The sequence below is a fragment of the Typopeltis vanoorti genome, chromosome 3 (assembly GCF_054136105.1).
Source record: "Typopeltis vanoorti isolate ZY-2024b chromosome 3, IOZ_Tvanoo_1.0, whole genome shotgun sequence".
NCBI classification, from domain to species: Eukaryota; Metazoa; Arthropoda; class Arachnida; order Uropygi; family Thelyphonidae; genus Typopeltis; species Typopeltis vanoorti.
Window position 1 is genome coordinate 43,341,401 of NC_143551.1, and position 26,531 is coordinate 43,367,931.

The following is a 26,531-nucleotide window of genomic DNA, read 5'->3' on the forward strand; positions in this document are numbered from 1 at the left end:
CCTACAAAAAGAAGGCACAGCCATGGGCTCACTGTTGTCCTCTCCAATTGCTAACTTTTATGTGGAAGCTTTTGAGCAATGTGCTCTAGATTCCTTTACTTCAAAATCCAAAGTCTGGTTTGGATACAGTGATGATGTTTTCGTTGTCTGGTCCCATGGCTTCCAGGCATTACACTTTCCTCAGTCACCTAAACAAATGTATACCTGAAGCCTACACATACTGGCCAATATATACACACAAACTCCTACCACCACCAGCACAAAAAACTAGGTATCATTAACACTAAAAAACAGGGTTTTGAAGATTTGCCCCAGTGAACAAACACTTAAAGATGAATTAAAAGTTATCAGCAATACCCTCCTGAAAAATGGCTACAGAAGCAACAATACTATCAACAAAATTCTTCACAAGACTCCACTTAAAACAGAATAATACAGAAATACAACCTTAATGCCACCTTTAAACCTTCTGCAAAATTTAAAGAACTTATTCAACTCGTCACTTCCTCCGCTAACCCATTCTGAAGTATACTGCATTCAATTGCACCTGCAATTTTTCCTATATAGGTGAAACAATGTTAATGTCACAGGAACTGTGACATTAAAATGAAGTACAACATGATTCATACCTTCATATAGAAATAGAAAAGAAATGAAGCATATATTCCATAAAGCAAGACAAAATTTACAGTAAAATTATTAGCCTGGAAATTACCTTTGCAACTGTTTAAGTGAGGAGATTATCTTTTTACTCACTTCAGGAAATGAAAAATGTTTTTCATTAATTGTGCTTGTTAGAAGTACATTATATATATATATATATACATTATACTTGTATATATCTTATATACAAGTATAATAGTCAAATGTGATCTAAAAAATTTGATAGTAAAGACAGACTGAATAAATGAGAAAATAAAATAATTAAAAGAAGATAGATGACATTGAGATACATTCGGCAATGTAAATTAAGTTCTCACCTAGTAAATGAAACTATAGAACTTTAAACGGAATGCAATGTGTTATTTTTATTTATTTTATAAATTTGATGTCATCCCACTTTTGTATTTAATAAGAATTTAAAATTGACACATAGGATATCAGAAATTTATTAATTCTTTCTCTAATTACTTTAATTTTAAAAATTTAATTTGCCAATGCCTAAAATTTTTAATGACATAATCCACTAAGTCAACAGGAGTTTGACAAAATAATTAATATTGCTATACTGTGGTTGGAGATTGTTATTCCATTTTGTTTTCTTTTTCCCGTGATGAGTCCATGTCCATCTGCATGGACATGGACTCATCATGGGAGGTTCGACTGACAACATATCTATCATACTGAATCTTAAAATCATTAACACTCCCTGCATTACCAACATATTCCAGTAATATGCTTCATTCGCTGACAATTCTCCATGTAAAAAATTACTTCTCATACCTCTCTTAACCACACTCTTACGTAACTTTCAGGGGCAGCCTCTGGTTCTTCCCCTCATTAATTTTAATATCTCTACCATATCACCTCTGATCCACCAAACTCTGCAATCCACATTTCTTCAACCTCTTGCTCCATTGCATTCCAGAGGGCCTGATATTGTCTTAGTCACTGGTATCTAAATCCTCTCCAATGTTTCCACATAACACTGAAACTCAGGTAACCAAATCTGAGCACAGTAGTTTGTGTGGTCTGACCAGTGCTTTGTAGTGGCAGAACTACCTCTTTATCCCCACATACTAGTGTACTTTTTATCATAATGGCACCATGATACAGTCTTTGCAATACTGGCAGTATTTCCTCTGAACTTCAATCTACTGTCAACCATCACTCACAAATCTCGAATCCTTTTTTGAGACGCTATTCCATCCTACACAACTTGTTGGTTCTGAACTATCTATTCAAATCGTCTGCAGCTTGTACACCAACTTAGCATGTGGTAGTCTATCAAATGCTTTTGCAAAGTCCAAAAATATCACTGTATATAATTCTCCCTTTAACACACTCGTCACCTGGTAATAAAATGCAAGTAAATTGCTAAAACAAGACCTACTCTTTACGAATTCATGCTTACCATCTTAAAGAATACCATGTCCATCAATCCAATCTTGTATTCTATTCCTAACCAGTCTTTCCAACTTCTTGACTGCAGTTGTACAAACAGGTCTATAATTGGAAACTTCTGTCCTAGAACCATGCTTGTGGTGTGTGGTACTATTTTGCCTTCTTTCCAATGTTTAGGTACCTTACCCACTGCAAGACTTTCATTAAATAAATAGGTCAAGGGTATAGCTGACTGTTGTGCACATTTCTTAAGAATACATGGCAATATGTCATCCATTCCCACAGCCTTATTAACATCTAACTTAATCAACATCTAATACACCTGATTCTTTCACTTCTAATTCTCCTAATACTTGTCTCCCTTCTGTATATTGCATGGCATCATTTACACCAGTATGATATATACTAATAAAATGTTCATTCAATAATTCGACTTATATCCTTTGTAGTGGTCACTGTTGCCATGACTATCCATCAATTTCAACCTACCATGATTATTTTCCCTCTTTCCATTCATGTAGTGGAAGAATCCCTTGAATTAACCTTGGCCTGAAACAGCCAGTCTCCTCTCATACTGCATCTTTCCTTTCTTTACCAAGCTTGTCACCTTCCTAGCCTTCACTTTATAATCTTCATGGATCCTATCACTACTAACTGTCTTGCACCTCTTCCATTGCATTTTCTTTATTTTCTTTTCCAGCACCTCTTGCTTGATTTCATCAGCCATTTCAATCCTCCTCTGTTTATTCGCTTAACTGTTGGTATGCGGTTATACATTGCTTATGTCAGATACTTATTACTGTCAACACCTTTTCTGTGCAGCTCATCTACCAGTATATTGATGTTGGTTGACTACAGAGTTTCCCATAATCTCCCACCATATAATTCCATGTATATCCTCTCTCTCTCTCTCTTTTTTTTTGTAACCTTTCTTGTTTCATTACTTCCCAAACACAAGTACCTTACAATCAATCTCACCAACTGGTGGCAGTATTACATCTTGTGAAGTTATCAGCAAATCCAAAACACTAAAGCCTCTAATTGCTTTGGTCACATGCTGCTTAAGATATTTATCCCTCAGAAATTCAACGAAACCACTCTAATTGTTCACTTATACTATCTCTTCTTTCCATTCTGTATTTCTGTAATTAAAGTCTCCCATGTAGACCACCATGCCCAACCAATTTCCCTAAACATCTGTCAGTGTTCTTATAATTTTTTTTTTTTTTTTAATCTCTGTGAAGGGATTGTTTCACACCGAGTGTTAGATAATTACATAAGAGTTTATTATTCTGATTGGTGCAATGACTTTTAACTCTGTGTCTTTTAGAATCCGTTTACTGACTTGAGTACCAAAAAAAAATGTATACATTATAAATAAATTTACAGAAATTACTGGATCCAAGGCCTTCTAAAATAATTACACTTTAGATATCTCCTTGGTTTAAAAAAAAAAAAAAAAAATACAATCATTCACTGTCTGGGTCTTTCTATAACTGATTTTTTTTAATATATACTGGCCTAGTGGTTAGTGTATCCACTCTTCAGCCAAAAGGCTGCAGGTTCAAATCCCATCATGGGCATGGATGTTTGTGATTGTCTGTGAAAAAATACTAGTGGTGGTGGTGGGTAGTAGATGGCGTTGTTGTAGTTGGTGGAGTTGCATAGCAAGTGCCCTCCCTCCATGAGTCTTTGGACTTCCTGGAGGTGTCATATACTTAGTGTTTAGCCTACCAGACTAAACACTTTGTTTACATAACAAAATGTTCACCGAAGTCAGTTTTCTTGTTAGGCCCTTTCCTGAAAATATAAAATTTTCTTACTTTCCATGAGATTCCTTTTTATCTTATCTCGCTTTCTAGGATTTAAGCCTAGTCCTGTTCTGGCCTTAGAAGTCATCATTGAATCTCTTTATCTCCCTTATGTAGCACACGGTATTATTCCTCCTGTCTCACTGAAGTATAATTATTCTTACCTCATGCAGTTCAATTTAATGCACAAATTACTAATTTTTGTACCAGAGAAAACCCGTGGTTTCCATTAATTCATAAACAAATCTAAGTAGAGCTCTTCATGTTAAGCCTTTTCACAGTTTCAGATTTTACTAATTCTGACTTCTTTTCCAATAGAATAATGGAAGCTCTTGATTATAGTTTAAATTATAGTTTGTGCTTTATATAAGACTTGTTTACACACCCATCAGCACAGTAATACTATTGATGACTACCCAGATTCTGACAGTCGTCATAATGAGGGATTCTTTGGAAACTGGTTTAGGAATAGTAATGCTCCTTGTGGTAGTAGGCCACATCCACCAGGCTTTAGAGAAGATTACTTCATAATAACTGTTCAAGGGGTTCCTCAAGTAGTTCAGGAAGTGCCAATTTTTGGACTGCAGTCATGACTGGTGATTTTTTGGGGTATATGTTTGGTAGTAGGTTGTAATTAAAACCCATGAAATTTTTTCTGGTATATTTTTAATAGGTTCTTCCTACGAAAGGCACGTATGTAACATGTCAGTGTTTTGTAAATGTTAGCTAAATATCAGATATCATAATTTAGTCTTTTAGGATGATCAACATTTGTGTAATCTCTAAAATTGAATGCTAATCTCCTGATAATCTTTATATTGCATTGAAATTAAATCATCCTGGAATGAAACCTGCCTTAAACGAGCTCTCTCTTTTAAAAACTGGAAAACTAACTACAACAAGCATTCTGACTTCGTAGCCACATTTGATAGGATTTTTGATCTTGTATAGAAAGTAAATGCTTGGTAAAATGTGCTGTGTGCTAGCAATGTATGACATGTTTACCTTGTCATATGTCCAGCCCCAGCTGAACACATTAAGCTCATATTATTATTACAGCTTCCTCCATAGAGTTTGCAGTCTCGTTGCTGGAGATTCATTCAGCTGGCAAATCTGTCATACTGAATATGAAAATCCTTAACACTTTCTGCATTAAAAACATATTCCGGTAATGCATTCCATTTACCGACAATTCTCCACGTAAAAAATCTACTCCTCATCACCACACTCTTGCACAAATATACTTAAAAAAATTAAAAATCATTAACTGGTGTTTACCAGATACCATGTGAATGCAGTATATCTTATTTTGGACAAACAGGCCATTCTGTGGAAAAAAGAATGAAGGAACATCAGTATTATATCGAATACATGAAACCTCATAATTCTCATCTGGCACAATATAGCATTGATACTAATCATAATATTCAGTGGGATAAAGCTTGTCTTCTCCACAGATGTAGGTATAAATGTGAACATGTTTTTAAAGAAAGTTGCTAAGCCCTCTTACATCGGCCGAATTTAAATCGCAATGACTGTCTCTCTCCCAATGCAGCAACAACTTATTTGGTGATCCACTGACTGTTCTATACTTTGTATTCCATTTCTTTTAACTGTTTGTTCTACACTGAGGATGTACTGTTATTTTCAGTACGAAATATTTGTACCTTTATTTAATTAAAGTTATTACTGTGGTCTATACGTGTTCTATTATTAACGCAATACAAAACTAATCTTGAATGGCAGGCAATATCAAGCAGAGTAATGTGGGCAAATATCAGAATGAGGAATTGGACAATAATACTTTTGTGCCTGTGATCTTACAGAAGATTCTACTAAGGTAGAAGTGAAGGAATTTTTTGAGGTTTTCGAGAAAGCAACCAGGGGCGACTGCTGGTCTTGAAATTCATGCTTGCTCTTGTTATCATTCAGGGAGCGAGAGGTGTGATTGAAATCTGATTATCAGAATAATGAATTACAGGTAACCCTCGTATAACGCGGATGTTAGCTTCCATAGAAATGGCTCGTTATATAAATCACATTATGAGAGACTCAAATAACATACAAAAAGTAGGGTTATGTTCTGAAATCGGTTTTTAAAAAGAAAAATTATATAATCAACAATGACATATCCAACAAAAAGATATTTTTATTTAATTCGGGTAATTCATGTAAGTTAAGAAAACATATAAACTATGACACAAATACATATTATAAAAATTACAAATTATAATTAAGCTTCATTGTACGTAATGCATAAATGTTTTATGCAAAATAAAAAGAAGTGCATATTTTAATTTTTTTATAGCACGAGGATTTGAGGATCGGTTAATAAACATTAGTTTTGTCATGTAATCACCTGATGCATTACTACAAAACAGTAGAGTAATTCTGTCTTTGGAAACTTGGAATCCAGGAGCTGATCTTTCATTTTTCGAAATATAGATGCGTTTTGGCATTGTTTTCCAAAGGAATTTTCTTTTGAGTGCATCTTCTTTCCAAATCATTAGAGATTTCTTCATTTTTCTCTTAGAATATTGCATACTGAACAACGAGCTTTGCACTTGCCATTGACCCAGCAATAAACGCTTTCTCGAATTTTATGTTCATTGTGTTTGAATTGTTGATTCATTTTAATTCAAAGTCCTTACAGCAACTGGTTTTTCTCCATTTTTCAACGGATCCATGATTTTAATTTTCTTTTCAATATTCATTTTTTTCCCTTTCAATGCAATTTGTGGCCATTACTATAAAAATCATTTTTTTACATAAAAAAGCATTACATATTAATTATGTATGTAACTCACCAGAAAATAAAGTGCTCAGCTTGAGATAACACACTTATGATTTTTAATGCGCTTTCCTGGCAGAAAACAAAGACAGTTTTCAACAATAAACACTTTAACGTACATACGTTCTAAAGGGTGTTTCCCCTAATATAAATTTGCTGCTTATAACTACCTGCACGATACGGGCAGACACAAATTTAATGAAGATAAAATTTGATTTTTAAGTCGTGCAGTGAAAAATATATGAAAAGATAGTTACTACAATTTCTAGACTGTTTTTGTCAAAACTGCATTGAACAACGGTTACTACAATTTGTAGACCGCGTTGTATCAGTACTTTCTGTGTACATATTAGCATGTCTCCTGCGATTTTATTATGTAATTATATTATAGTAATATGTGTATTATATGAATGTACATATATGTATATAATCAAAATGAATTACATACATTTTTGTAACTTTATGCATATTGTAACCTGGATGAGCTATTGCTCTTAGGTTACACATATGATTGTTCATATGTAGTATTATAGGAAGCTTACAAATAAATTTTACTAGTTAAAAAAAAAAAAAATTCTACCCTACAGTTCTTTTTTTATGAACTGGTCAATAACATCGTCATAAAAAGTTGTTTGTAACTTAATTTTCCCAAGCAACATGCACACTTGTAAAGGCTGGTGGAGCTCACTGGCTAGAGCTATGTTGACTGCATATGGCCTGTGGTTTAAGCAACAAAAGTGAGACGTGTGAAATGGTTATGCACATGCATGAAATCACAGTGCCGCTGCGAGAACCTGTAAGCTCCTACAACCGAGCAAGCCAAGGTAGCTTTGACTAGATGAGCAAGCATCGGCTTCGATACACAGCGCAAAGCTCATTTATTGCCACGCAAACCTAAGACGTCTTCTGTCTACAAAAATAAAAGCCTAAATAGAATGCTTATAAATGCATGCGTTTATTAACAAATAAATAGTACTTCTTTCTCAATTAATGAGCTTGTGCAGCAAGCATGGAGAATTTGCCACTGAAAGCAACTGACATAATGAAAAAGGAAATGTTTGTCCTTGTTGGGGATCTAAATAGCACAACAGAAAATGATTGTCAGGCATAAAAAAAAAAAAATATTTTGATGAAAATTTGGAGAAAAGAGCGAAGCTAATAATGGCAAACTGTTGGATTTCTGCTTAGGATATGGACTGGTTATTACTAACACCATGTTCTAACATAAAAATGTGCATATATTCACATGGAGAGAAGCTAGGAATAAAAAAAAAAAAAAAAAAAAAAAGTCTCATTGACTGTTATTGTTGATAGTGATGTTTTTTCACTGGTGCAGGACACTAGATTTTACAGAGGATTTGAAATTGGAAGTGATCACCATTTAGACTTGAACAGGAGAAAATTGAATTTCATAGTGAAAAGAAGATGTAAGAAAGTTTTAAATTGAATAAAAGTTCAGCAGCTCTTAGATATGAACTGTAGACTAAAATACGCAAACATTATTCAAGAAAAAATGAAAGAGTTTAAGAACAGGAACCAAACTTTGAGATTCAGTGGCAAATCCTGAAGAAAACATTGATTCAAATTGTCTGTAAGGATAGAAAAATCAGAACTCCATGGTGGACACATGATGTTAAAGAGGCAGTGAAGGAAAAGAAGAAAGCATATCAAAGGTTCCTGGCAAATAAGTTAGCTTGTGCTCTTAGAGAATACAGAGATAAATGTAAGAAAGTTTACCACATTTCAGGCTTTTGATAGCTTTTTCTACTTCACGTGGATATGTATTCCTGATTGCATGCCTGTTGAGTGTTTTTTTACCATTGTGCTGTCACTGCTTGTTTTATTTAGCTATTTTTCAAAGTAATTGCTTTATAAATCAAGGATATCTTTTTCTCCAGTTTTCATGTCACCTTCTCTAATTCCTTTTACAGCACTCTTCCCTCCATTTCTGAACTTTTCCAACATGAGAAGACTTTTTTAAGAACATAGAAAATAAATATCAAGAATGTTGCAAGATATTCTGGAGGCGGTTGGAAAAGCTCAGAAATAGAGGAAAGAGTGCTGCAAAAGGAATTAGAGAAGGTGACATGAAAACTGGAGAAAAAGATATCCTTGATTTATGGAGCAATTGCTTCAAAAAATTGTTAAATAAAACAAGCAGTGACAGCACAATGGTAAAAAAAAAACACTCAACAGGCATACAATCAGGAATACATATCCATATTTGAAGTAGAAAAAGCCATCAGAGGCTTGAAATGTGGAAAGGCAGGAGGAGTAAGTGATATTTTACCATAAATGACCAAGTATGGAAGTATACAACCCTTGCAGTGACTGCACTGCATAGTTCAGAAGTCCTGGACAGAGGGATGAATTCCAGGTGATTGGAGTAGAGCGCTCATAATACACATATACAAATAAGGGAAAGAAAACTGAGTGTGAGAATTAGAGGTACGATTTATGGAAGTATACTTGAGAAATAGTTGAGAATGATATTGTGGAAGGGAAGCTGGATTCAGACCAAATAAGAGACTGTCAGGATCAGATTATCACTTTACGACAAATAGTTGAGAAATCGTGGGAATATAACAAAGGTCTGTATTTAAGTTTTGTAGACTTGCAAAAGTACTTGTTTTCCTCGTTACTATGGTGCTGAACACTGTGTTCAGAGAGAGAGGGTGTTTAGCTCTCTCACTGAATCACCCATCACTCTCCTCAGTGAGTATGCACACTTCATGTAAACTGCAAGCGATGTTATGTAGTAATGGCTGATATGTTTTCGTAAGTGTAAAGAGAAATGTCTTTACAAAACACAAAATTTATTTATGCTTAGGACTACATGAAACTGGTAAGTGAAGCATACAATCACAATTTCCAGCAACAAATGATGAAAATCTTAACATATAAAAGTTCATTATATAAAAGGCACAACCAGCTTTCTAAGTCTTTCCTTTTTTCTTTTTCTTTTTTTTTAAATAAAGCAAAAGTAACTTGTCATAATCAAGTCAGTGGCAATTATCATCCTACTGCAGCAAGTATGACAAGGTTGCATGTTCTCATAACACTTCCCAACATAAATGTAGCTGTATCCTAGGTTTAATTAGATAGCAGTTGTGTCTTGTGTGAGAAAACTTGATCCATTAGAGAGGGGCCCATTTCACATTACATCATCTTCTAACATGAGGAGTTCTGATACCATGATATGAGGACTATGAGAGTGACTACGAGAATAATGTCTTCGTGGTGAGATGGGACCATGATCTTCCGTTTCCTCCATAACCACCGCCACACCAACTACAGGTCAAGGTCCAGGCTGGAAAGCCAATTCAAGGCCTGATCCGTCACCTCGTGGATGTCCTGTAGGCCACTACTATGAAATTGGTGCCTTGGGCAGTCACGCATAATGAGTAATCGTCTGAGCCACGTGAGAACAATCACAGTAAGGGTGATCTGACAGTCGCCATTTATGTAGAAGGTAGCCACATCTGTCCCGACTAGTTCTAATCCTGTTTATTGATGACCAAATCTTCCTAGGAAGATCAAAACCAGGCTGCGGAACACAGGGATCTTCTACCAGGAAGCTGTTTGTTGGTAGATTGTTGGACCATTGTTCTCTCCATATGTCAGATATTGATGGCAGCGGAGCTGAAGAGAGTTTGCCCATGGACCAGAGAGGCTTTCTAGATTTGAGTTGTAGACTAGGTGGGTTTGAGAATCTGGTGCAGGGGCAGGAGCTTGTTGCTCATTGCTTTATTAAATTCCTTAATCGAGGCTTGTCTTCTCCGTATGGGTGGTGGAGCAATTTTAGATAGAACAGGTAGCCAGGAGAGTGGGTTGCTTCTCACTGTCCCACTAATTGTATTCATGGTAGAGTGTAGCTGGGTGTCTATAATGTTAGTGTGTGTGTGTGTGTGTGTGTGTGTGTGTGTGTGTGTGTACTTCTTTCCCAGACAGGGGCACAATATTCTGCTGCAGTGAATGCAAGGGCTAGTGCAGACGGCCTTAGGACATCTGCACCACAACCCCAGGTTGTTCCAGCAAGCCTTGCAATGATATTATTTCTGGTTTTAATTTTATTGGAGAGGTTGATGTGCCTTTTATAGGTTAGGCTTCTTTCCAGTCTCACCCCAAGGTATTTTGGGTGAGGCACAAAAGATACGTTAACGCTCAACAAATATGAATTACAATAAAGACTGAAATTATTATATACTATCAAGATCTAGTAAGTACATCAATTTCAAATGCTTATTTCATTTTTACAAATCAAATAGCAGGCACATTTTAAGTGCCGATCATACGTGTAATGAAAGGAAAACTAATAATATGCTAACATAAAATATGGTAAAAGATTCATAATTATAAATGGCTATTTTTACATCTGTATCGTCTTTCTCTCTTTTTTTTAAATTTCTAAATACACTCGGGTCTCTTTTTATGCGGATTTGAAGTTATGCGGTGCATAACTACGAGACTTTTCGACACTTCTGCGCATGTCAGCAGGAGAATCCATTCCGATAACAGGGTAATCCAGCATTTCCCAAACTTTTTCTGTGATGGAACACTTCACAAATCCTGAAATTTTCATGGAACACTTTGGTCTTTTTGTAATTTATTAATTAATAATTGTTAATTTAGCTGATTTTATTAATTAAACACAAACATCATTAAATTAATTTGTGCTGATTTTCATTGATATATCCTATTCTGATCACCAAAAATTTATATTATTATAAGCACTTACGAGTGAATGTCTTCTGTGTACTGATAGTTTTCCCCTCCTTTTGTACATCCTGGAGAAAGCTTTGTAGGCTGGAGGTGGATGAATCACAATCTGTTGCATCACAACACCTTCAATAAGAGATTTCTTAACACCAAAATTAAACAAAGTCCCTTGTCTCTTATCATATTAAAATTTAAATCTGTAGGCCTATTACTTTTAAAAAAAAAACCACTCACTCCGGTTTCGAAACAAGCACTTTCACCCTACAATATGAACTTGTGAAGAAAGTATTAGGAAAAACCTGTTCCCCTCACTTCAAATATAATTCGAAGGTCTTGAACTGTGCAATAAATTGGAAAATCATTTTCTTGTTAATGACAAATTCTGGATGAGCCTTTAAATTCCAACGTGAGCTGAAGAACTGTATGTCTGGATATCGCGAGCTGTATAAAAAATTAGTGAAATCATCATCGCAAAGTTAAATCACTGATTACATTGTCAGAAGAAAAAAAATCGGCACAGAACGAGGGTGAGGCTAATACTGTTTGGGAAGAACCATTGCCTTTACCATACAGATCTCATGCGCTGACTATCTCATCTGGAGATGAAAGTGATTTTTTGCACCAGTTCGCAAACGTTGCCGAATATTGTCTAATAGTGACGATAATTAGCTTTTCAATAAAATTAAATGAATAAAGCTTTAAAACAAACTTAGGCATTCTTATTTTGCTGAATTTTCATAAACCTTTTTTTGTGCAATTTTAGGTTTATTTTAATTCATTGCTTCGGTTTTAGAAAATTATGCAACTTATCCCTAATTTTTCAATGTAACTTAGGCTTTTTTTTGTGTGAATTTTTATATGCGGTTTTCTGTGGAACGTATCTACCGCATAAAAAGAGACCTGACTATTTATCTAACAACTTGCAATTCTTTTAATGCTTATTCCTAGATCTTAAATAACGAGGTTTGTGACTATCATTATATAATAATTCATTATTTGCAATCTCTGAATGGTACTAGTTTTAGAATCATCTGATGCTATAGATCACTGGGCATTTATATTTCCCAATTCATATTTAGAAATTTCATTTCTATACTTTTCAGATGTTTCACTTAATTACTTATGTTCTAATTTACAGAATCATCACTGTTATTATCATCATCACAGGCAACACCAAGGGGTCTTTAGACTCATTGAGGCAGGCCCTAAACATCATGTCAAGAACTATCCAACATTTGTGCAGTATCTATGATACCTTGCTTTCAACTCATTCACAGTCATGGCACCCACAACAGACTCTGGCAACCTATTCCACTCATTCACTATTCTCCAAGAAATAAACCTAGTTCTAACACCCTTGCTAACTACACATTTAATCAGTTTCCACGGATGAACCTTAGTTCTCCTGCCATCAGACCTGTTCTGAAAAATTTCCTCTGATTTAATCTTGTAAAAACCCTTCAGTAAATGTCTCAATCATATCACCCCTTTTCTGCCTATCAATCAGTTTCTGTAACCCACAAATCTTCAACTTGTTCTTGTAAGGTTCATTCCATAGCCCTGCTACCATCTTCATTGTATTTTACATAAATTATGGACTCTGCAACCGTGTTATAAATAATTATTTTAATTTCCTGACGTTTCGACCTTCATATTAAGGTCATCGTTATCAGCCATTGTCGATCCACTGCTGGATGAAGGAGTTTCCAAGGTTTCTACAAAACTGTCTGTCCATATCACTGGTGCAAATCTGATGATATCATCAATCCACCATGATTTAGGACAGCTTTGCTGTCATTTTTCCTCTCATGGAATCCAATTCAGTACTTCTTTTGCCCATCGTTGATCCTGGTCTGCAAGCAATATGCCCATTCCATTGCCACTTCAGATGTTTCACTCTTCCTATGATGTCAGAGACTTTGGTTTGATTTCTTATCTATGTATTCCTTTTGTGATACCGAGCATACTTCTTTCCATACTAAATTTTGTTCTTAATTTTTAAATTTCCTTTGCATTCAGTGTCCATATTTTACAGCCATATGTCAGTATAGGAAGAATATATTGGTTAAAACTTTTCTCTTCAGGCATCATAGTTAGTTAGCTTTTGAATATTGAATGTAATCTTCCAAATGCTTTCCACCCAAGCATCGTGCTTTTTTAATTTTGTTCCATTGATATCCGTTGTCTTTAGTATATGTAATGATCTAACTTGTTTAATTTCCTCATTATTTGTTGTTTTAAGGATACTTGCGACATAAGACTGAATGATATAATCACGTAATCACAAGAAAGATATTTATTTAACCAAATATTTCGGTCTGGAAATAGCAGACCATCGTCAGTGGTATTACAAGAACAGTTTAAAAAAATATACAAGCTAGAATACTAACAATAGATCATTGAAATTAGAACATGCCGCGTGATGTTATATCACTAAGTATGAAACGAAATATTTTGAAGTAGAAACATGATTGAATTTGCTAAAAAAAAAAAAAAAAAAAAAAAAAAAATTAATGAGTAATCTTGATTAGGCTTTCCCAGATTTTTGATATAGATATGCAGTCATTACGATTCAGGTTGAGATGATGGAGCAAGGCCTCCACGCTTTCCTTGAACAAACGTTCGAACCTATAACGGGATCTATGTAAGAGGCGCGTTTTGGACCAAAGGATGCTGTGGTCAGTTTCAATCCCGTGTTGAGCCAAACCAGACTTTTCAGGTTTATTGTATATTTATAGTAGAATTTACTTTCTACTATCCAGCAATTTTTTTTGTCTCATCAAAAGAGCCAAAACTAATTGTTCTACTTTTGATTATCTACAGAAAGAACTTTCTACTATCCAGCAACACATGAAACTCAATGGCTTTTCTGAAAAAAGTATTCAACGTCTTCTTACATCTTATAATCCTCCACAAAACAACAAAGATTCAATACGTCGAGTACCTATTCCTTATATCTCCGGTATTTCAGAACCTATCGCAAGAATTTTGAAGAAATATGATTTAACAGCTACGTATTCTCCTATTAACAAATTGTCTTCTCATTTTCCTTCTCCTAAAGACAAACGCTCAACTTTATCTCTTCCTGGAGTTTATCAAATTCCTTGCAACTGTGATCTCTCTTACTTTGGACAGACTGGACGTTCTCTTGAAAAAAGAATCCAAGAACATCAATCATCCATTCTTCACAATAAACCTGAAAAGTCTGGTTTGGCTCAACACGGGATTGAAACTGACCACAGCATCCTTTGGTCCAAAACGCGCCTCTTACATAGATCCCGTTATAGGTTCGAACGTTTGTTCAAGGAAAGCGTGGAGGCCTTGCTCCATCATCTCAACCTGAATCGTAATGACTGCATATCTATATCAAAAATCTGGGAAAGCCTAATCAAGATTACTCATTATTATTATTATTATTTTTTTTTTTTTTTTTTTTTTTTTTTTTTTTTTTTTTTTTTTTTTTAGCAAATTCAATCATGTTTCTACTTCAAAATATTTCGTTTCATACTTAGTGATATAACATCACGCGGCATGTTCTAATTTCAACGATCTATTGTTAGTATTCTAGCTTGTATATTTTTTTAAACTGTTCTTGTAATACCACCGACGATGGTCTGCTATTTCCAGACCGAAATATTTGGTTAAATAAATATCTTTCTTGTGATTACGTGATTATATCATTCCTCATTATTGATTTTTATTATTTCTGGTTGGACATAGGTATTGAACATAACTTGGGTCTTCTTTAGGCCAGCTGTTTTGCTAGCAATTTGGAGGTCATGGATGCAAGTCTGTAATTCATGCACATTTGAAGTAAAAATAACTGTCATCTGCAAAGCATAAATGGCTTAAATATCTTGCATTTTTATCTTCAGACCTTTCCTTCCCAATCCAGAAGTTTGAATATTTCTTCTAGGCATGCTGTGAATAATTTTGGAGATATTGTGTCACCCTGTCTTATACCTCTCTGTATTTCCACAGTAGAGATGTTTCCATTAAAATGAATTGCTGCTGTGGCATTGGCGAATGCTGATGGTCCTGATGTATGGCTCATCCACTTGTTGGTTTCGTAATGCTTTAAGTATTGCACAAGTTTTAAGTGAATCAAAGGCTTTCTCATAGTCGATAAAACCAAGATATAGTGGTAATTGATATTCGTTACACCAGTCAGTGATCTGTTGTACAATTTGAATATGGTACATTGTACTAAAGCCACTTCGAAAGCCTGCCTGTTCTTTTGGTTGTGCTAGGTCTAGAGTTGCACAAAGCCTATGAGCTAAGACTTGTAAATTACTATGAGTGATTTACAAGATAGACTGATAGGTCAATAGTTCGTCAAGTCTTCTATCTCACCTTTTTTATGTATCAGAATTAGGGTAGCCTTCCACGTTCTTGGTACATCTTTCTTCAGGCATAAAGTAAATAGTTTTGCTAAGAGTTTGTAGATTGTTTCTCCACCTGTTTTTAGAAGTTCAGCTGTAACTCCATCCTCACTTGCAGATTTCCCCTTTTGCAAGCTTTGGATGCTCCACATAACTTCTTCTGGTAGAATCTGTGGTATTTCAGCTGTTTTTAAAATTCAACTATTTTGCTATATCATACCTATCTCTGGTGATAGTCCCATCTTGTAGTTTGACTGCAACCATCTGTTTATTGCTATTCATCAATTGGTGTTTGGCTTTTTTGAGACTATGGTTATTTTCAATTGTTTGTTATATGAACTTACAATTGAATTTTCTTATTTCTTCTGTGATATGTTTTCTTATCATTTTGCACAAGTCAGCGTATTCAATTTTATTCTTTAGGTTAATTGATTGTTTCATTTCTCTTCGTTTCTTCAAAAATTTTGAATTGTTTCTGTTCTGTGGTACCAGCTGTTTCAAGTGAGCATTGTAAAAGGTTTTGCGTAATAATGTCATTACTTTCTGATGGATCAGCATTGTCATCTATAATAAGATGTTTAAATCTATTGTTTAGTTTGTGTTGGAATATATCTTTTTTAATGTTGAGTTTGTGTCCATGTAGCCTTCCACGTTCTTGGTACATCTTTCTTCAGGCATAAAGTAAATAGTTTTGCTAAGAGTTTGTAGATTGTTTCTCCACCTGTTTTTAGAAGTTCAGCTGTAACTCCATCCTCACTTGCAGATTTCCCCTTTTGCAAGCTTTGGATGCTCCACATAACTTCTTCTGGTAGAATCTGTGGTATTTCAGCTGTTTTTAAAATTCAACTATTTTGCTATATCATACCTATCTCTGGTGATAGTCCCATCTTGTAGTTTGACTGCAACCATCTGTTTATTGCTATTCATCAATTGGTGTTTGGCTTTTTTGAGACTATGGTTATTTTCAATTGTGTTATGCATTAAGGGAAGGGCCACTACCCATACCGGTTTCGATCTTTATTGCGGTCTCGTCAGTGGAAGCCAGGCCCAGAAGTGGAGATACCAAAGTAGAAGCAATGTAGAGGTCATCTGTACCTATAGGAGTTGCCAAAAGGTGTGCCAGCTTATTATTAAATTACTCTGGATTTAGAGAAAAATGTTGAAAGTTTATTTTGCACTTGGTTAGACTATCATAAATTTAGTTTAATCCTTTATCCAAGTGTGAGCAAACAAAGTTTTCGCCTGAAAATATCTTCAGGACTGAGATAAGGTGGTACGACACCAGGCAACTCATAGCAAATTCCACTGAGAATTTGACTTCTCAAAATCTCAGTTGAATTTGTTTATTAATGGAATCTGATATTGCCTAATGTAAATAGGAGATTGAGTACAAATCTGCACTGAGTGTTCTGCTGCATTAGTGCAAGACATAGAAACAATATCCTCTGTGAAAACACCAGAGAAAAATGCAAAGGCACATTTAAAGAATTTCAGATCAAATTTTTCCAAACCATGTAATTTTACTTTGGACTCTGATTTTAGAATATCTTTAAATTCACAGAAATTTCCTTGACTATTTCTTTTTCTTACCACGTTTTAATTTTTGAAACTACTTCTCTTACTTTATCTACAGCCACTGTGTTAGGAGAATAAGTTTCATTACACTGGAAAGAGTTTGTGTTTAGTGTTTATGGAATGAAATATTTCTAAGTCTCTCCTCCTTTTCTCTCTAAAAAGTTGAAAATATTGTTCAAGATTTTTAACCTTTTTCTTTCAAATTATATTTCAGGCCTTGTAGAAAAGCTTATATGTTGGCAACACGTGACTATTAAATTATTTAAGGAATTCACAACATATACTGGAATATTAATTAAAAGAAACTTTAATAAATACTTCCTATATTTCGGCAACGTCAAATTGCCATCTTCATGGGAACATACAAATATGACACGTGCACGCGGGCACTACAAAAAGCAAATGAGGTAGAAGATAAGAAACTATTGTTGTTCCTAAAGTCCTGATGGTGCCCCCCAGCGGGCTATATTAGGTTGTCTTGGCTGTTGGGCTATGTTCTCATAATGTAAGTCTCCCAAATTTGTGGCAGTCTCATGCACCCAAATTTCTGAGGTTTAGAACGTTTTTTAGAGCTGAGGCAGATTCTATGAATAATCCTTCGTGCTTAAACTTGCTAAGGTGTATTACTTTGGCTTTCTTTCAGCATATTCTGTGGCGGATATCCAGAGCATGGCCTGCAAGACCAGAGTGAATACCCGTGGAATGGAACACTTTTTTTGTTAAGGCCGGCCCATTCTTTCTTCTCCTCCATGCACTCTTTTTCCTTTTTATCTTGCCGGTCAACGGAAACTTGTTTGAACCTAGCGGCACTCTTAGATACCAACTTTAAAGGTGTTATGCGCACAGCTTGCAAGCAACTTTCTCATAAACATAACTGTAAACAACTTTCTTGTGCTCTTATACATAGCTGTATATACAAAATACAAAGTTCCGATGGCAGAGCATTGCCTTTGTTTTTCACGTTAAAACAGTAAATATGGTCACTTCCCATCAGGTTAGAATTCTTGTGTAGATCGCGCTACCTACATCCCGCTAGAACACGACCCCACAAAAACACAAGTTAAGAAATTAAAAATCTTACTTAAAAAAGTAACCTCCTGCCCCCCCCCCCCCCCTGACATCACGAAAAAACTTAAACCTTTGCACACACCCCCCCAATATACGGCTTACCAAAAATCCACAAACCCAATTCCTCACTCAGGCCTATAGTAGATGCCACCAATGCACCTTGTTACAGACTGTCTAAACAGCTGGCCAAGTCTCTGTCCCCCCTCACCGGAAATTCCGCATCCTATATAAAAAAACTTGACTTACTTTAAAGCCCTCACAGAAAATTTAACCTTGAATAATACAGACATATTAGTAAGCTTTGATATCTCCTCATTGTTTACCAATATTCCCTTAACTGACACTTTATCTCTCTTAGAAAACGTTTTTCCCTCTGACATCTTAGATCTCTTTTCCTATGCCATCAACTCTGGGTATTTCTCTTGGAAGAACAAAATCTACAAGCAGATAGAGGGAACCACCATGGGTTCCCCCCCCCCCCTTGTCAATTTTTATATGGAAGATTTTGAAAAACGTGCCTTAGACTCAGCCCCACTCAAACCGTCTATCTGGCTAAGATATGTAGATGATGTGTTCTCTATTTGGCCTCATGGCCCAGACACGTTAGACTCCTTCCTCAGTCATCTCAATTGCTTACATCCAAGAATCCAGTTTACTATGGAAAAGGAAAAGAACAATTGTTTACCCTTCCTAGACACCTTAGTCACACGCCTGCCTAATGATACACTTGCCTTCACTGTATACAGAAAACCCACACACACACACACAGGCAGATACATTCACAAACTCTCCCACCACCACCCCTCGCAACAATATGGCATCATTAAAACTCTTACCAAGAGAGCCCACAATCTTTGTTCCAGTGGAACTGCCCTCACTACTGAGCTTAACCACATACACAGAACTTTCCTCTCCAATGGCTACAGCAAACACAGTATCAAAAAAATAATCAATTCCTCCCCCATTCCCCGTCCCTCTCGTCAACAAGATTTTAAAAATGCCATCACCATACCCTACGTCTGTGGCACTTCGGAAAAAATAGCCAAGATACTAAAAAAGTATAACCTACAACAGCATATAAGCCCTACCACAAACTTGCTACCCTTATCCGGTCTACGAAAGATCAGCTCCCTCTTCTCTCTCTGCCTGGAGTTTACAAAGTACCCTGTTCCTGTAAGCTTGCGTACTTTGGACAGACAGGCAGATCAGCATCCATCCGCCTGGAGGAACACAAGTCGTACATCGTTAAACACAACTATGGCCATTGAGGCTTGGTTGACCATGTGTTGGACACCACCCACAGAGTATCATGGAAGAAAACCACCATGCTCCACCACAGCAAATTCAAGAAAGAGAGACTTTTCTTAGAAGCAGCAGCAGCTCTCAGAAACCAACCAAATCTAAATAAATACGGTTGCATTAAGCTTCCGAAGATTTGGGAAACACTCATCACCAGAGGTCCCACCTTACATTCTAGGCCACCTACAACCGCCCTTAGAGGGCGCTCCACCTAGATAGGACTTTAGTGTCACCCACGTGGTTGGGCTTAGTATTGTAAGTTTTTGTGTGCATGTTACATTGTTTTTGTAATCCCCGTAGATGTCCTAGTGACTAGGACGAAATATAGGAAGTATTAAATTCTATTTTAATTCTTTTTGAGTGTTGTAAAAAAATCCATTAAACCTCCAACATAATGTCCCATCAGGTTAACTACATTAATATTTAGCAAAATATACATAGAAAGAAACAAGGTTATTTACAGTTCTCATGAGACTTGACCTCTGTAAAAATCGATGTAAAACGCTTTGATATTTTTAAACTACATCGAGTTTTTGCACCCTGTTACCATGAATACATTGATGAATTTTCCAAATGTTAGGCTCTAATTTTTCCACGCTTGAAAATTTAGATATTACCAAACTGTTAAAGGTTGCAAAATTGTCAGTGTCTCTTAATAAAGGGGATGTTTTTACGAATGTTTTGGCTTTGCCCAATAATTTATTTTGATGTATAATTAACAAATGGAAATCTGACCATTTTCCTAAATTCATCATTTTTTCTGCGTGTTTAAAAAAATGTTTTTATTCCTTCATGACCATCACCTTAGAAAGAAGGTAATACTAAATTTGGATTAACTTAAAAAATTCCTCATCCTTAATTGAAGAAACTCACTATTAGAATTATTATTACATTAACACCTCCGGGGAGTCTAAAGACTCATTGAGGGAAGGCACCTACTCTGCAACTCTCCATCTCCACCAGTTTTGCAAATTATTTACATGAAAGTTCTGTTTGTCCATTCAAACCACCAAATTAATTAATATTAAATCCACCAACTGCAACTACCTTCATCATCTACACCATTACTATTTCCACAGACAATCACAAACATGCATGCCCACAACAGGATTCGAACCCGCAGCTTTTTAGCTGGAGAGTGGATACACAGACCACTCGGCCAGCTGTAGCTATTTTACTTGAGTCATATTTAAGTTTTTTGGTGTCCAAAATAAAGTTAAGTCGCAACCAATCCTGATAGTCCATTGCACCATTGTTGTTGTTATTATTTTTTTTTTTATCATTTACTGTCATCAATTGTTCCAATTATTTAAAAAAAAATCCTGCTGGCTGTGCCATTGTTTTTTTTTTTTTTTTTGTCTTCTTTTTCTGTTTTCTGTCTTTTTTGTTTTCTGAAAGGTGTAAAACAATCTCTGTAAAGAGATTGTTTTACACCTTTCATCTATATTGAAGGTTCTTTGATTTAGTTCTTAATGTCATTATAGGGGTGTCCTCAAAACCACCTAGTACGTGGGCACAAGCTGCAGGTAAGGGTCTGAATACCCACAGTAGTACTGCTAGTAATGGAAATACATGTGCAGAAAGTGAACAAGACTTACAAAATGGTTCATCAGCTAAACTTACAATGGAAGACTTAAATCCCACACAACTCTCACTTGTAATTAGTGATGGTTGGGGCAAAATGGTAAGTGCTTACTTTGTTGTGCTCTTTCATGATGAATTTTAAGAAATATAATATTGTAGCATGTTTACTGTGTATGGACATAATTGGTTTTTGAAGTCCAGTTCTAATATATGAAAATTTTCCCATTTAAAAATAAATTAGATGAAATTTCATAATAATATTAAAAAGAGCATGTGTTATTAAAAATAATAAATACCAAGAATTAAAATCATCTTTTTAAAAAACCATTTCCTGATCTGTAATCTCAATGGATGTACAGTATGCTGCAAGAGTAGGTAATACATAATTCAATTTATAGTCAAGAAATAAAGTATAAGAATCCAAGTTTTGTTTCTCTTCAAGCATATAAGGTGCTGAGGAACAGCTATTAGTGCTAAATTTATGACATAAATCTTATACAGATCAATACATAGCTTATAAGTTGACTCTTGCTATAGTAAACTCATATGCATCACAGATTCGTTATAGTAGATAGTTTGCTGTGGTGAGTTTTCTTTAGGATGACATTGCACCTGTATTGCTGTAGTAGAAGTCACCTGTAATTGTTTGGCAAATTCTCAGAATTGAAAATAGCACAGAAAGCTGCTAACATGTATAAAGCATGATTGTGATATCATCTTCACTATCAATGTATATGAACCACATTATTAATAAAATCGATATTAAACTTGATATTAGTTCAATTCTTTATTTTGTGCAGATAATATCCTCTTAAACTTGCCCTGTGTAAGTGCTCTGTTAAACCAAACTTTTATATCCTTCTCTTAAAATTAATTTCGATATGGTCTTGAATACTGCTGGTTTGATATTCTGGCTATTTTCATTCCTATTCCATACTGATAACAACTAGCCTCTTTACCGGTATCAGCGTTGCTTATTCTATTTCATTTTTAAAAAATTCCCTTATATATTATTTCTGCTATTTTTACTTAACCCATTAACATACAAAGATGTCTGTGACACGTGTTTTGTTTATTGCACCAAAATTGTTTTTGATGTATCACAGACGTTACGAAGTTCGCATCAATTTCAAACGAATTTAGAGTTTAAAAATAATTTGTCAAAGGGTTAACTTCGTTTTGATAATCGTCATCCCCCCCCCTCCCATTCTGTTTAAGACTCCTTACCTAGTTATTGCATATTCTTGAGTATTGATATCAGGTTCTTTTCTGATATTTTCCTCTTTAATATCTTGCTGTTTTGTCACTCTAATTTTCCTCAACACTTACATAGGCTCCTTGAAGGAAACCAAGGATTACATAAATATTTGTATCTGCTTGTACTGTTTAGTTACAATTTTGTGCACACCCGTTGATGGCCTTTCCTGTTTGAATGAAAAAACATTTCTCCTATAATGTGGTATTGATGTTCCTAAAAACCATGAGATAGAATTTCAGGCAATAAAAATAAGGATTATGGAGAAAACAACTTGATTAGATGAAGAACACTCAAAACCTGTACAGTCTTGTAAGCAATACTGAGCACTTAAAAAAAACTAGTTTTTAAACATCTTTAATTACTAAAAATAAAGGAATAGTATTTACTGTGTTACTGTATTTCTTTTAGGCTCTTTTTTGTAAGAACAATAATAATAATAAAAAAAAAACACTACATGGTTTTTGGGTCTTACAAGATGCTTAACTCATGTTTGATGTTTAGTATACATACTTATCAAGAAAAGTATAAAAACTCACAAAAACAGTTAAATACTCTCAGGGCAATGCATGTGGGTATATGAGAAAGGACGTGTGGGGTGCACCTTGTGTATTCCTCCACATTCAGCTCATGAAAATCACATGAGGTAACAATTTTATTGTATATATGTATCTTCAACTGGTGAATCCTTGGTGAAGGCCTTCTAAAATAAAATTATGCTTTTGAGAACTCATCTTTAGAGAATAAATTCATTCATTCACTTACTCACTGACTCATTCTATTATTGTTTCTTTTACATTTACTTAATTAGTATATCAGAGGGATCATTTTAGTTGTTCACACATTCTGCAAAAACAAATGTTGATTAGTCAGTTCTTTACCTGGCCTTTTTTCAAAATATAAAACTTTGTAATTTCTACGGAACTGTGTGGTGTTTCCTTATTTAGTATATGTTGTTCCAACGAAATCTATGAAAGTAAAACTAGTTGGTAACCTGCATTCTGTGATATAATCCTGGGTTATATCATGTTATATGTGTTATATCCTGGGTCTGTAGACATCAAATATTTCATGAATGAAGACCAAACGATGCATTATTAATTTATGATTGAGTTTAATTTTTTTAATCCATTGTATTTTTTCATTGTCTCAAAAGGTTAAAGAGCATCTGTGGTTAACCTTTTATATTCTTTGTTTCATATAGTTTATTGCATTTTGTACATGACATGGTCATTGCACCAAAACTACTATGTATAGCTCAAAAAAAAAAACTTGCAAAAGAAAGTGCCTGAATTGTACTTGTTTGGAATGTAGAATATCAGATTCTTAAAATTCATATTGAATGCTTACAACAACAAACAAAATATGAATTCACAAAGAAAACTATTGTTTGCCATGGTTAAGATTTTTGTGTGTGTAAAACTTTTTTTTTTTCAGCTGCCCAAATTAAGTTGCATTTAATCTTTGCCATCAATAACTGTCATCTCTGCACTACAAGAAAAAAAACATTCCATTTCATAGTGCAACTTTTTCTTCCTCTTCCTTGAACAAATGCAATAAATGTTTGTTTACACTTGAAAACTATCTAAAGAATGATTTTCCAATTCAAATAACACCAACTTCACTGTATCATATTATTATCATCCCAAGAACTCATGGAGTCACAGACTCATCCAGGAGGTCCCTTTTGTCATACACACAACTCATCATACTGCACCTTAAACATATTGAAATTCTCTGCAGACACCACACTCTCAGGCAATTCATTCCAATCGTTCATGACTTTTCACAAAAAAAAAAACATTCTTCTCACTCCCCCTGTTCACACTTTCCTTATATAGCTTCCAGAGATGACCTCTTGTTCTCCCACCATTTTATGAAAACCTCTTCAGCATTAATTCTATAACAATCTCTTACTAACTTGTACATCACATTGCCCCCTTCTATCCACTACTGCAAATTGCATCATCTATTTTGGTTACTCACCTCTGGACCCTCCAACATCTCTTCAACCTTTTGAAATCCAGGCGACCAAATCTGTGCACAGTTATGTGGCCTAATTAAAGTATAAACTTTGATTATAAAAACAATGGAACTAGAATCTTTTGCAAGTCATTGTGCTCTGCATCATTCTCAGAATTCATTGTTGTCCTCACAATTTTGGCAATATGTCCTCTAAATTTCAGATCCTTAACCAGTATCACTCCAAGATCTGTCATTTCCTCTACCTCCAATAATATATCCCCACCAAGAGTAAATCCTACATACTATCTCTGCTTTCCAAGCATATTTATAAATCATATTTATGATTCTTGTAGCACATGGCATTATAGCAAAGAAATGTCCTAAGTTCTATGGGTGAAAAGTAGTATCCTGAGCAGAAAAGTACACTTAGTTTTTTGGAGGCAGTGATGAATCTGTTAGTACCAGAATAGGCTAGATGTGTAAGTCAATATGAAAAGACAAAAAATATTTTTAAGAGAGATGTGTATATCAAAAGTAGGGTGTGGAAGCATAGCAAGATCTTTGATACAAGATAGAACTTGTGTTTTGGTAGCATTTAAAGTTTAATCACCATACCTAAAGAACAGCAACAGTGATCAATATATGGGTAGATTTTAAGGTCAGTGAAAGGGGTCTACGTACAGAATAGTGGATGGAAAGCACTAAACCCAAGATATTCTAGCATTGGTGAGGAAAATGAGAGAAATGAAAGCCATGTATACCATGAGGTGAATAACCAGATAGAAAGCTAGTGACCTAATTGCAAAGAGTAGAAGACAGACCATAAGATGGTGGGCTGTTGAGCAGACCTCTGTCAGAATTACAGTTCCCATACTTTCTATGGCTTGTGTTTAAAGGTGGATGGTGATGGGTAGAAAATTGCTTGTAAGTTTGAGTCTATTTTGCATGTCACTTATTAACTGATTGGTCTCCAGATGTTTGTTGCTCGTGACTCAGTGATTTTGTAAGTTTGAGTCTATTTTGCATGTCACTTATTAACTGATTGGTCTCCAGATGTTTGTTGCTCTTGACTCAGTGATTTTTGAGAGATATGAGTAGCAATTTATGGATGGCCTCCGTAACTCAGTCGGTATAGACGAAGCCCTTTGGTCGGAAAGACCTCAGTTCGATTCCCATCTGTGATGTGAGGAACCTTTATCTGGTCTCTTTCGACTAAAAGCTGTGTTAGCCTGTCTCATACGGAGGTAGGGGTTTTTTTTTCACCTGGAAACTCTGGTTTTTCGTCCCTCAGAACAGGCAAACCAGCCCCCTGAACACACGCACACAGATTACAGTCGTGAATACTTATGACAATGTGGAAGAGATATGGTCCTCACCATATGTCATTACTCCCGTAGTTAACCATGACTCGCATCCCTGTAGTCAACCTCCTAGATAGGAGACGACACATGAATAGAATTTATGGATGATAGTATTACTTTGACGTCTACATGGGATCCAAAGACTCATTGCAGAAAGTCAAATACTCACAGACCACAATAACTACAGGTATCCCTTGCTTAACGTGGGATTTGATTAACGCAGCAAAATTAATTGCAACAATACCTTTATATACACAGGAAGAGTTTTAGTTAACGCATCTTTAAATTTGCCATGTAAAAACATGCAAGCCTCGGAGTGTTTTCTGGCCAAGAGAAAGAAAGTCGTGAGCATGATGACATCATTCCTCCCACATGATACTGCCAAATTTTCAATGTAGATGAAATGGCCTCTATTGGGGAAAAAATGCCATCTAGAACTTTTATATTAAAAAAAAAAAAAAAAGCAGTGCAGCATGGCTATGAAGTATCAAAACATCACTTGCTTTTAGATAACTCACCCGGTCATCCAAATTCTCTTAAAGATCTGTGTGAGAATGAGATCTTTGATACAAGATAGGACATGTGTTTTGGTAGCATTTAAAGTTTAATCACCATCTCTGAAGAACAGCAACAGTGATCAATGTTTAAGGAATTAGT

General features: G+C 35.2%; 1 protein-coding gene across 3 annotated transcripts in view; it reads left to right on the forward strand.

Annotated features, from left to right (window-relative positions):
* LOC150108083 (protein Gawky-like) overlaps positions 1-26,531 on the forward strand; it is a 328,768-nt gene that overhangs the window by 117,010 nt on the left and 185,227 nt on the right. For all 3 annotated transcript variants that reach the window (XM_090390597.1, XM_090390595.1, XM_090390598.1), the window contains exon 4: positions 21,194-21,393. In XM_090390597.1, the coding sequence (XP_090246723.1) occupies positions 21,194-21,393 (200 nt within the window). The remainder of the gene's footprint in view (positions 1-21,193; positions 21,394-26,531) is intronic.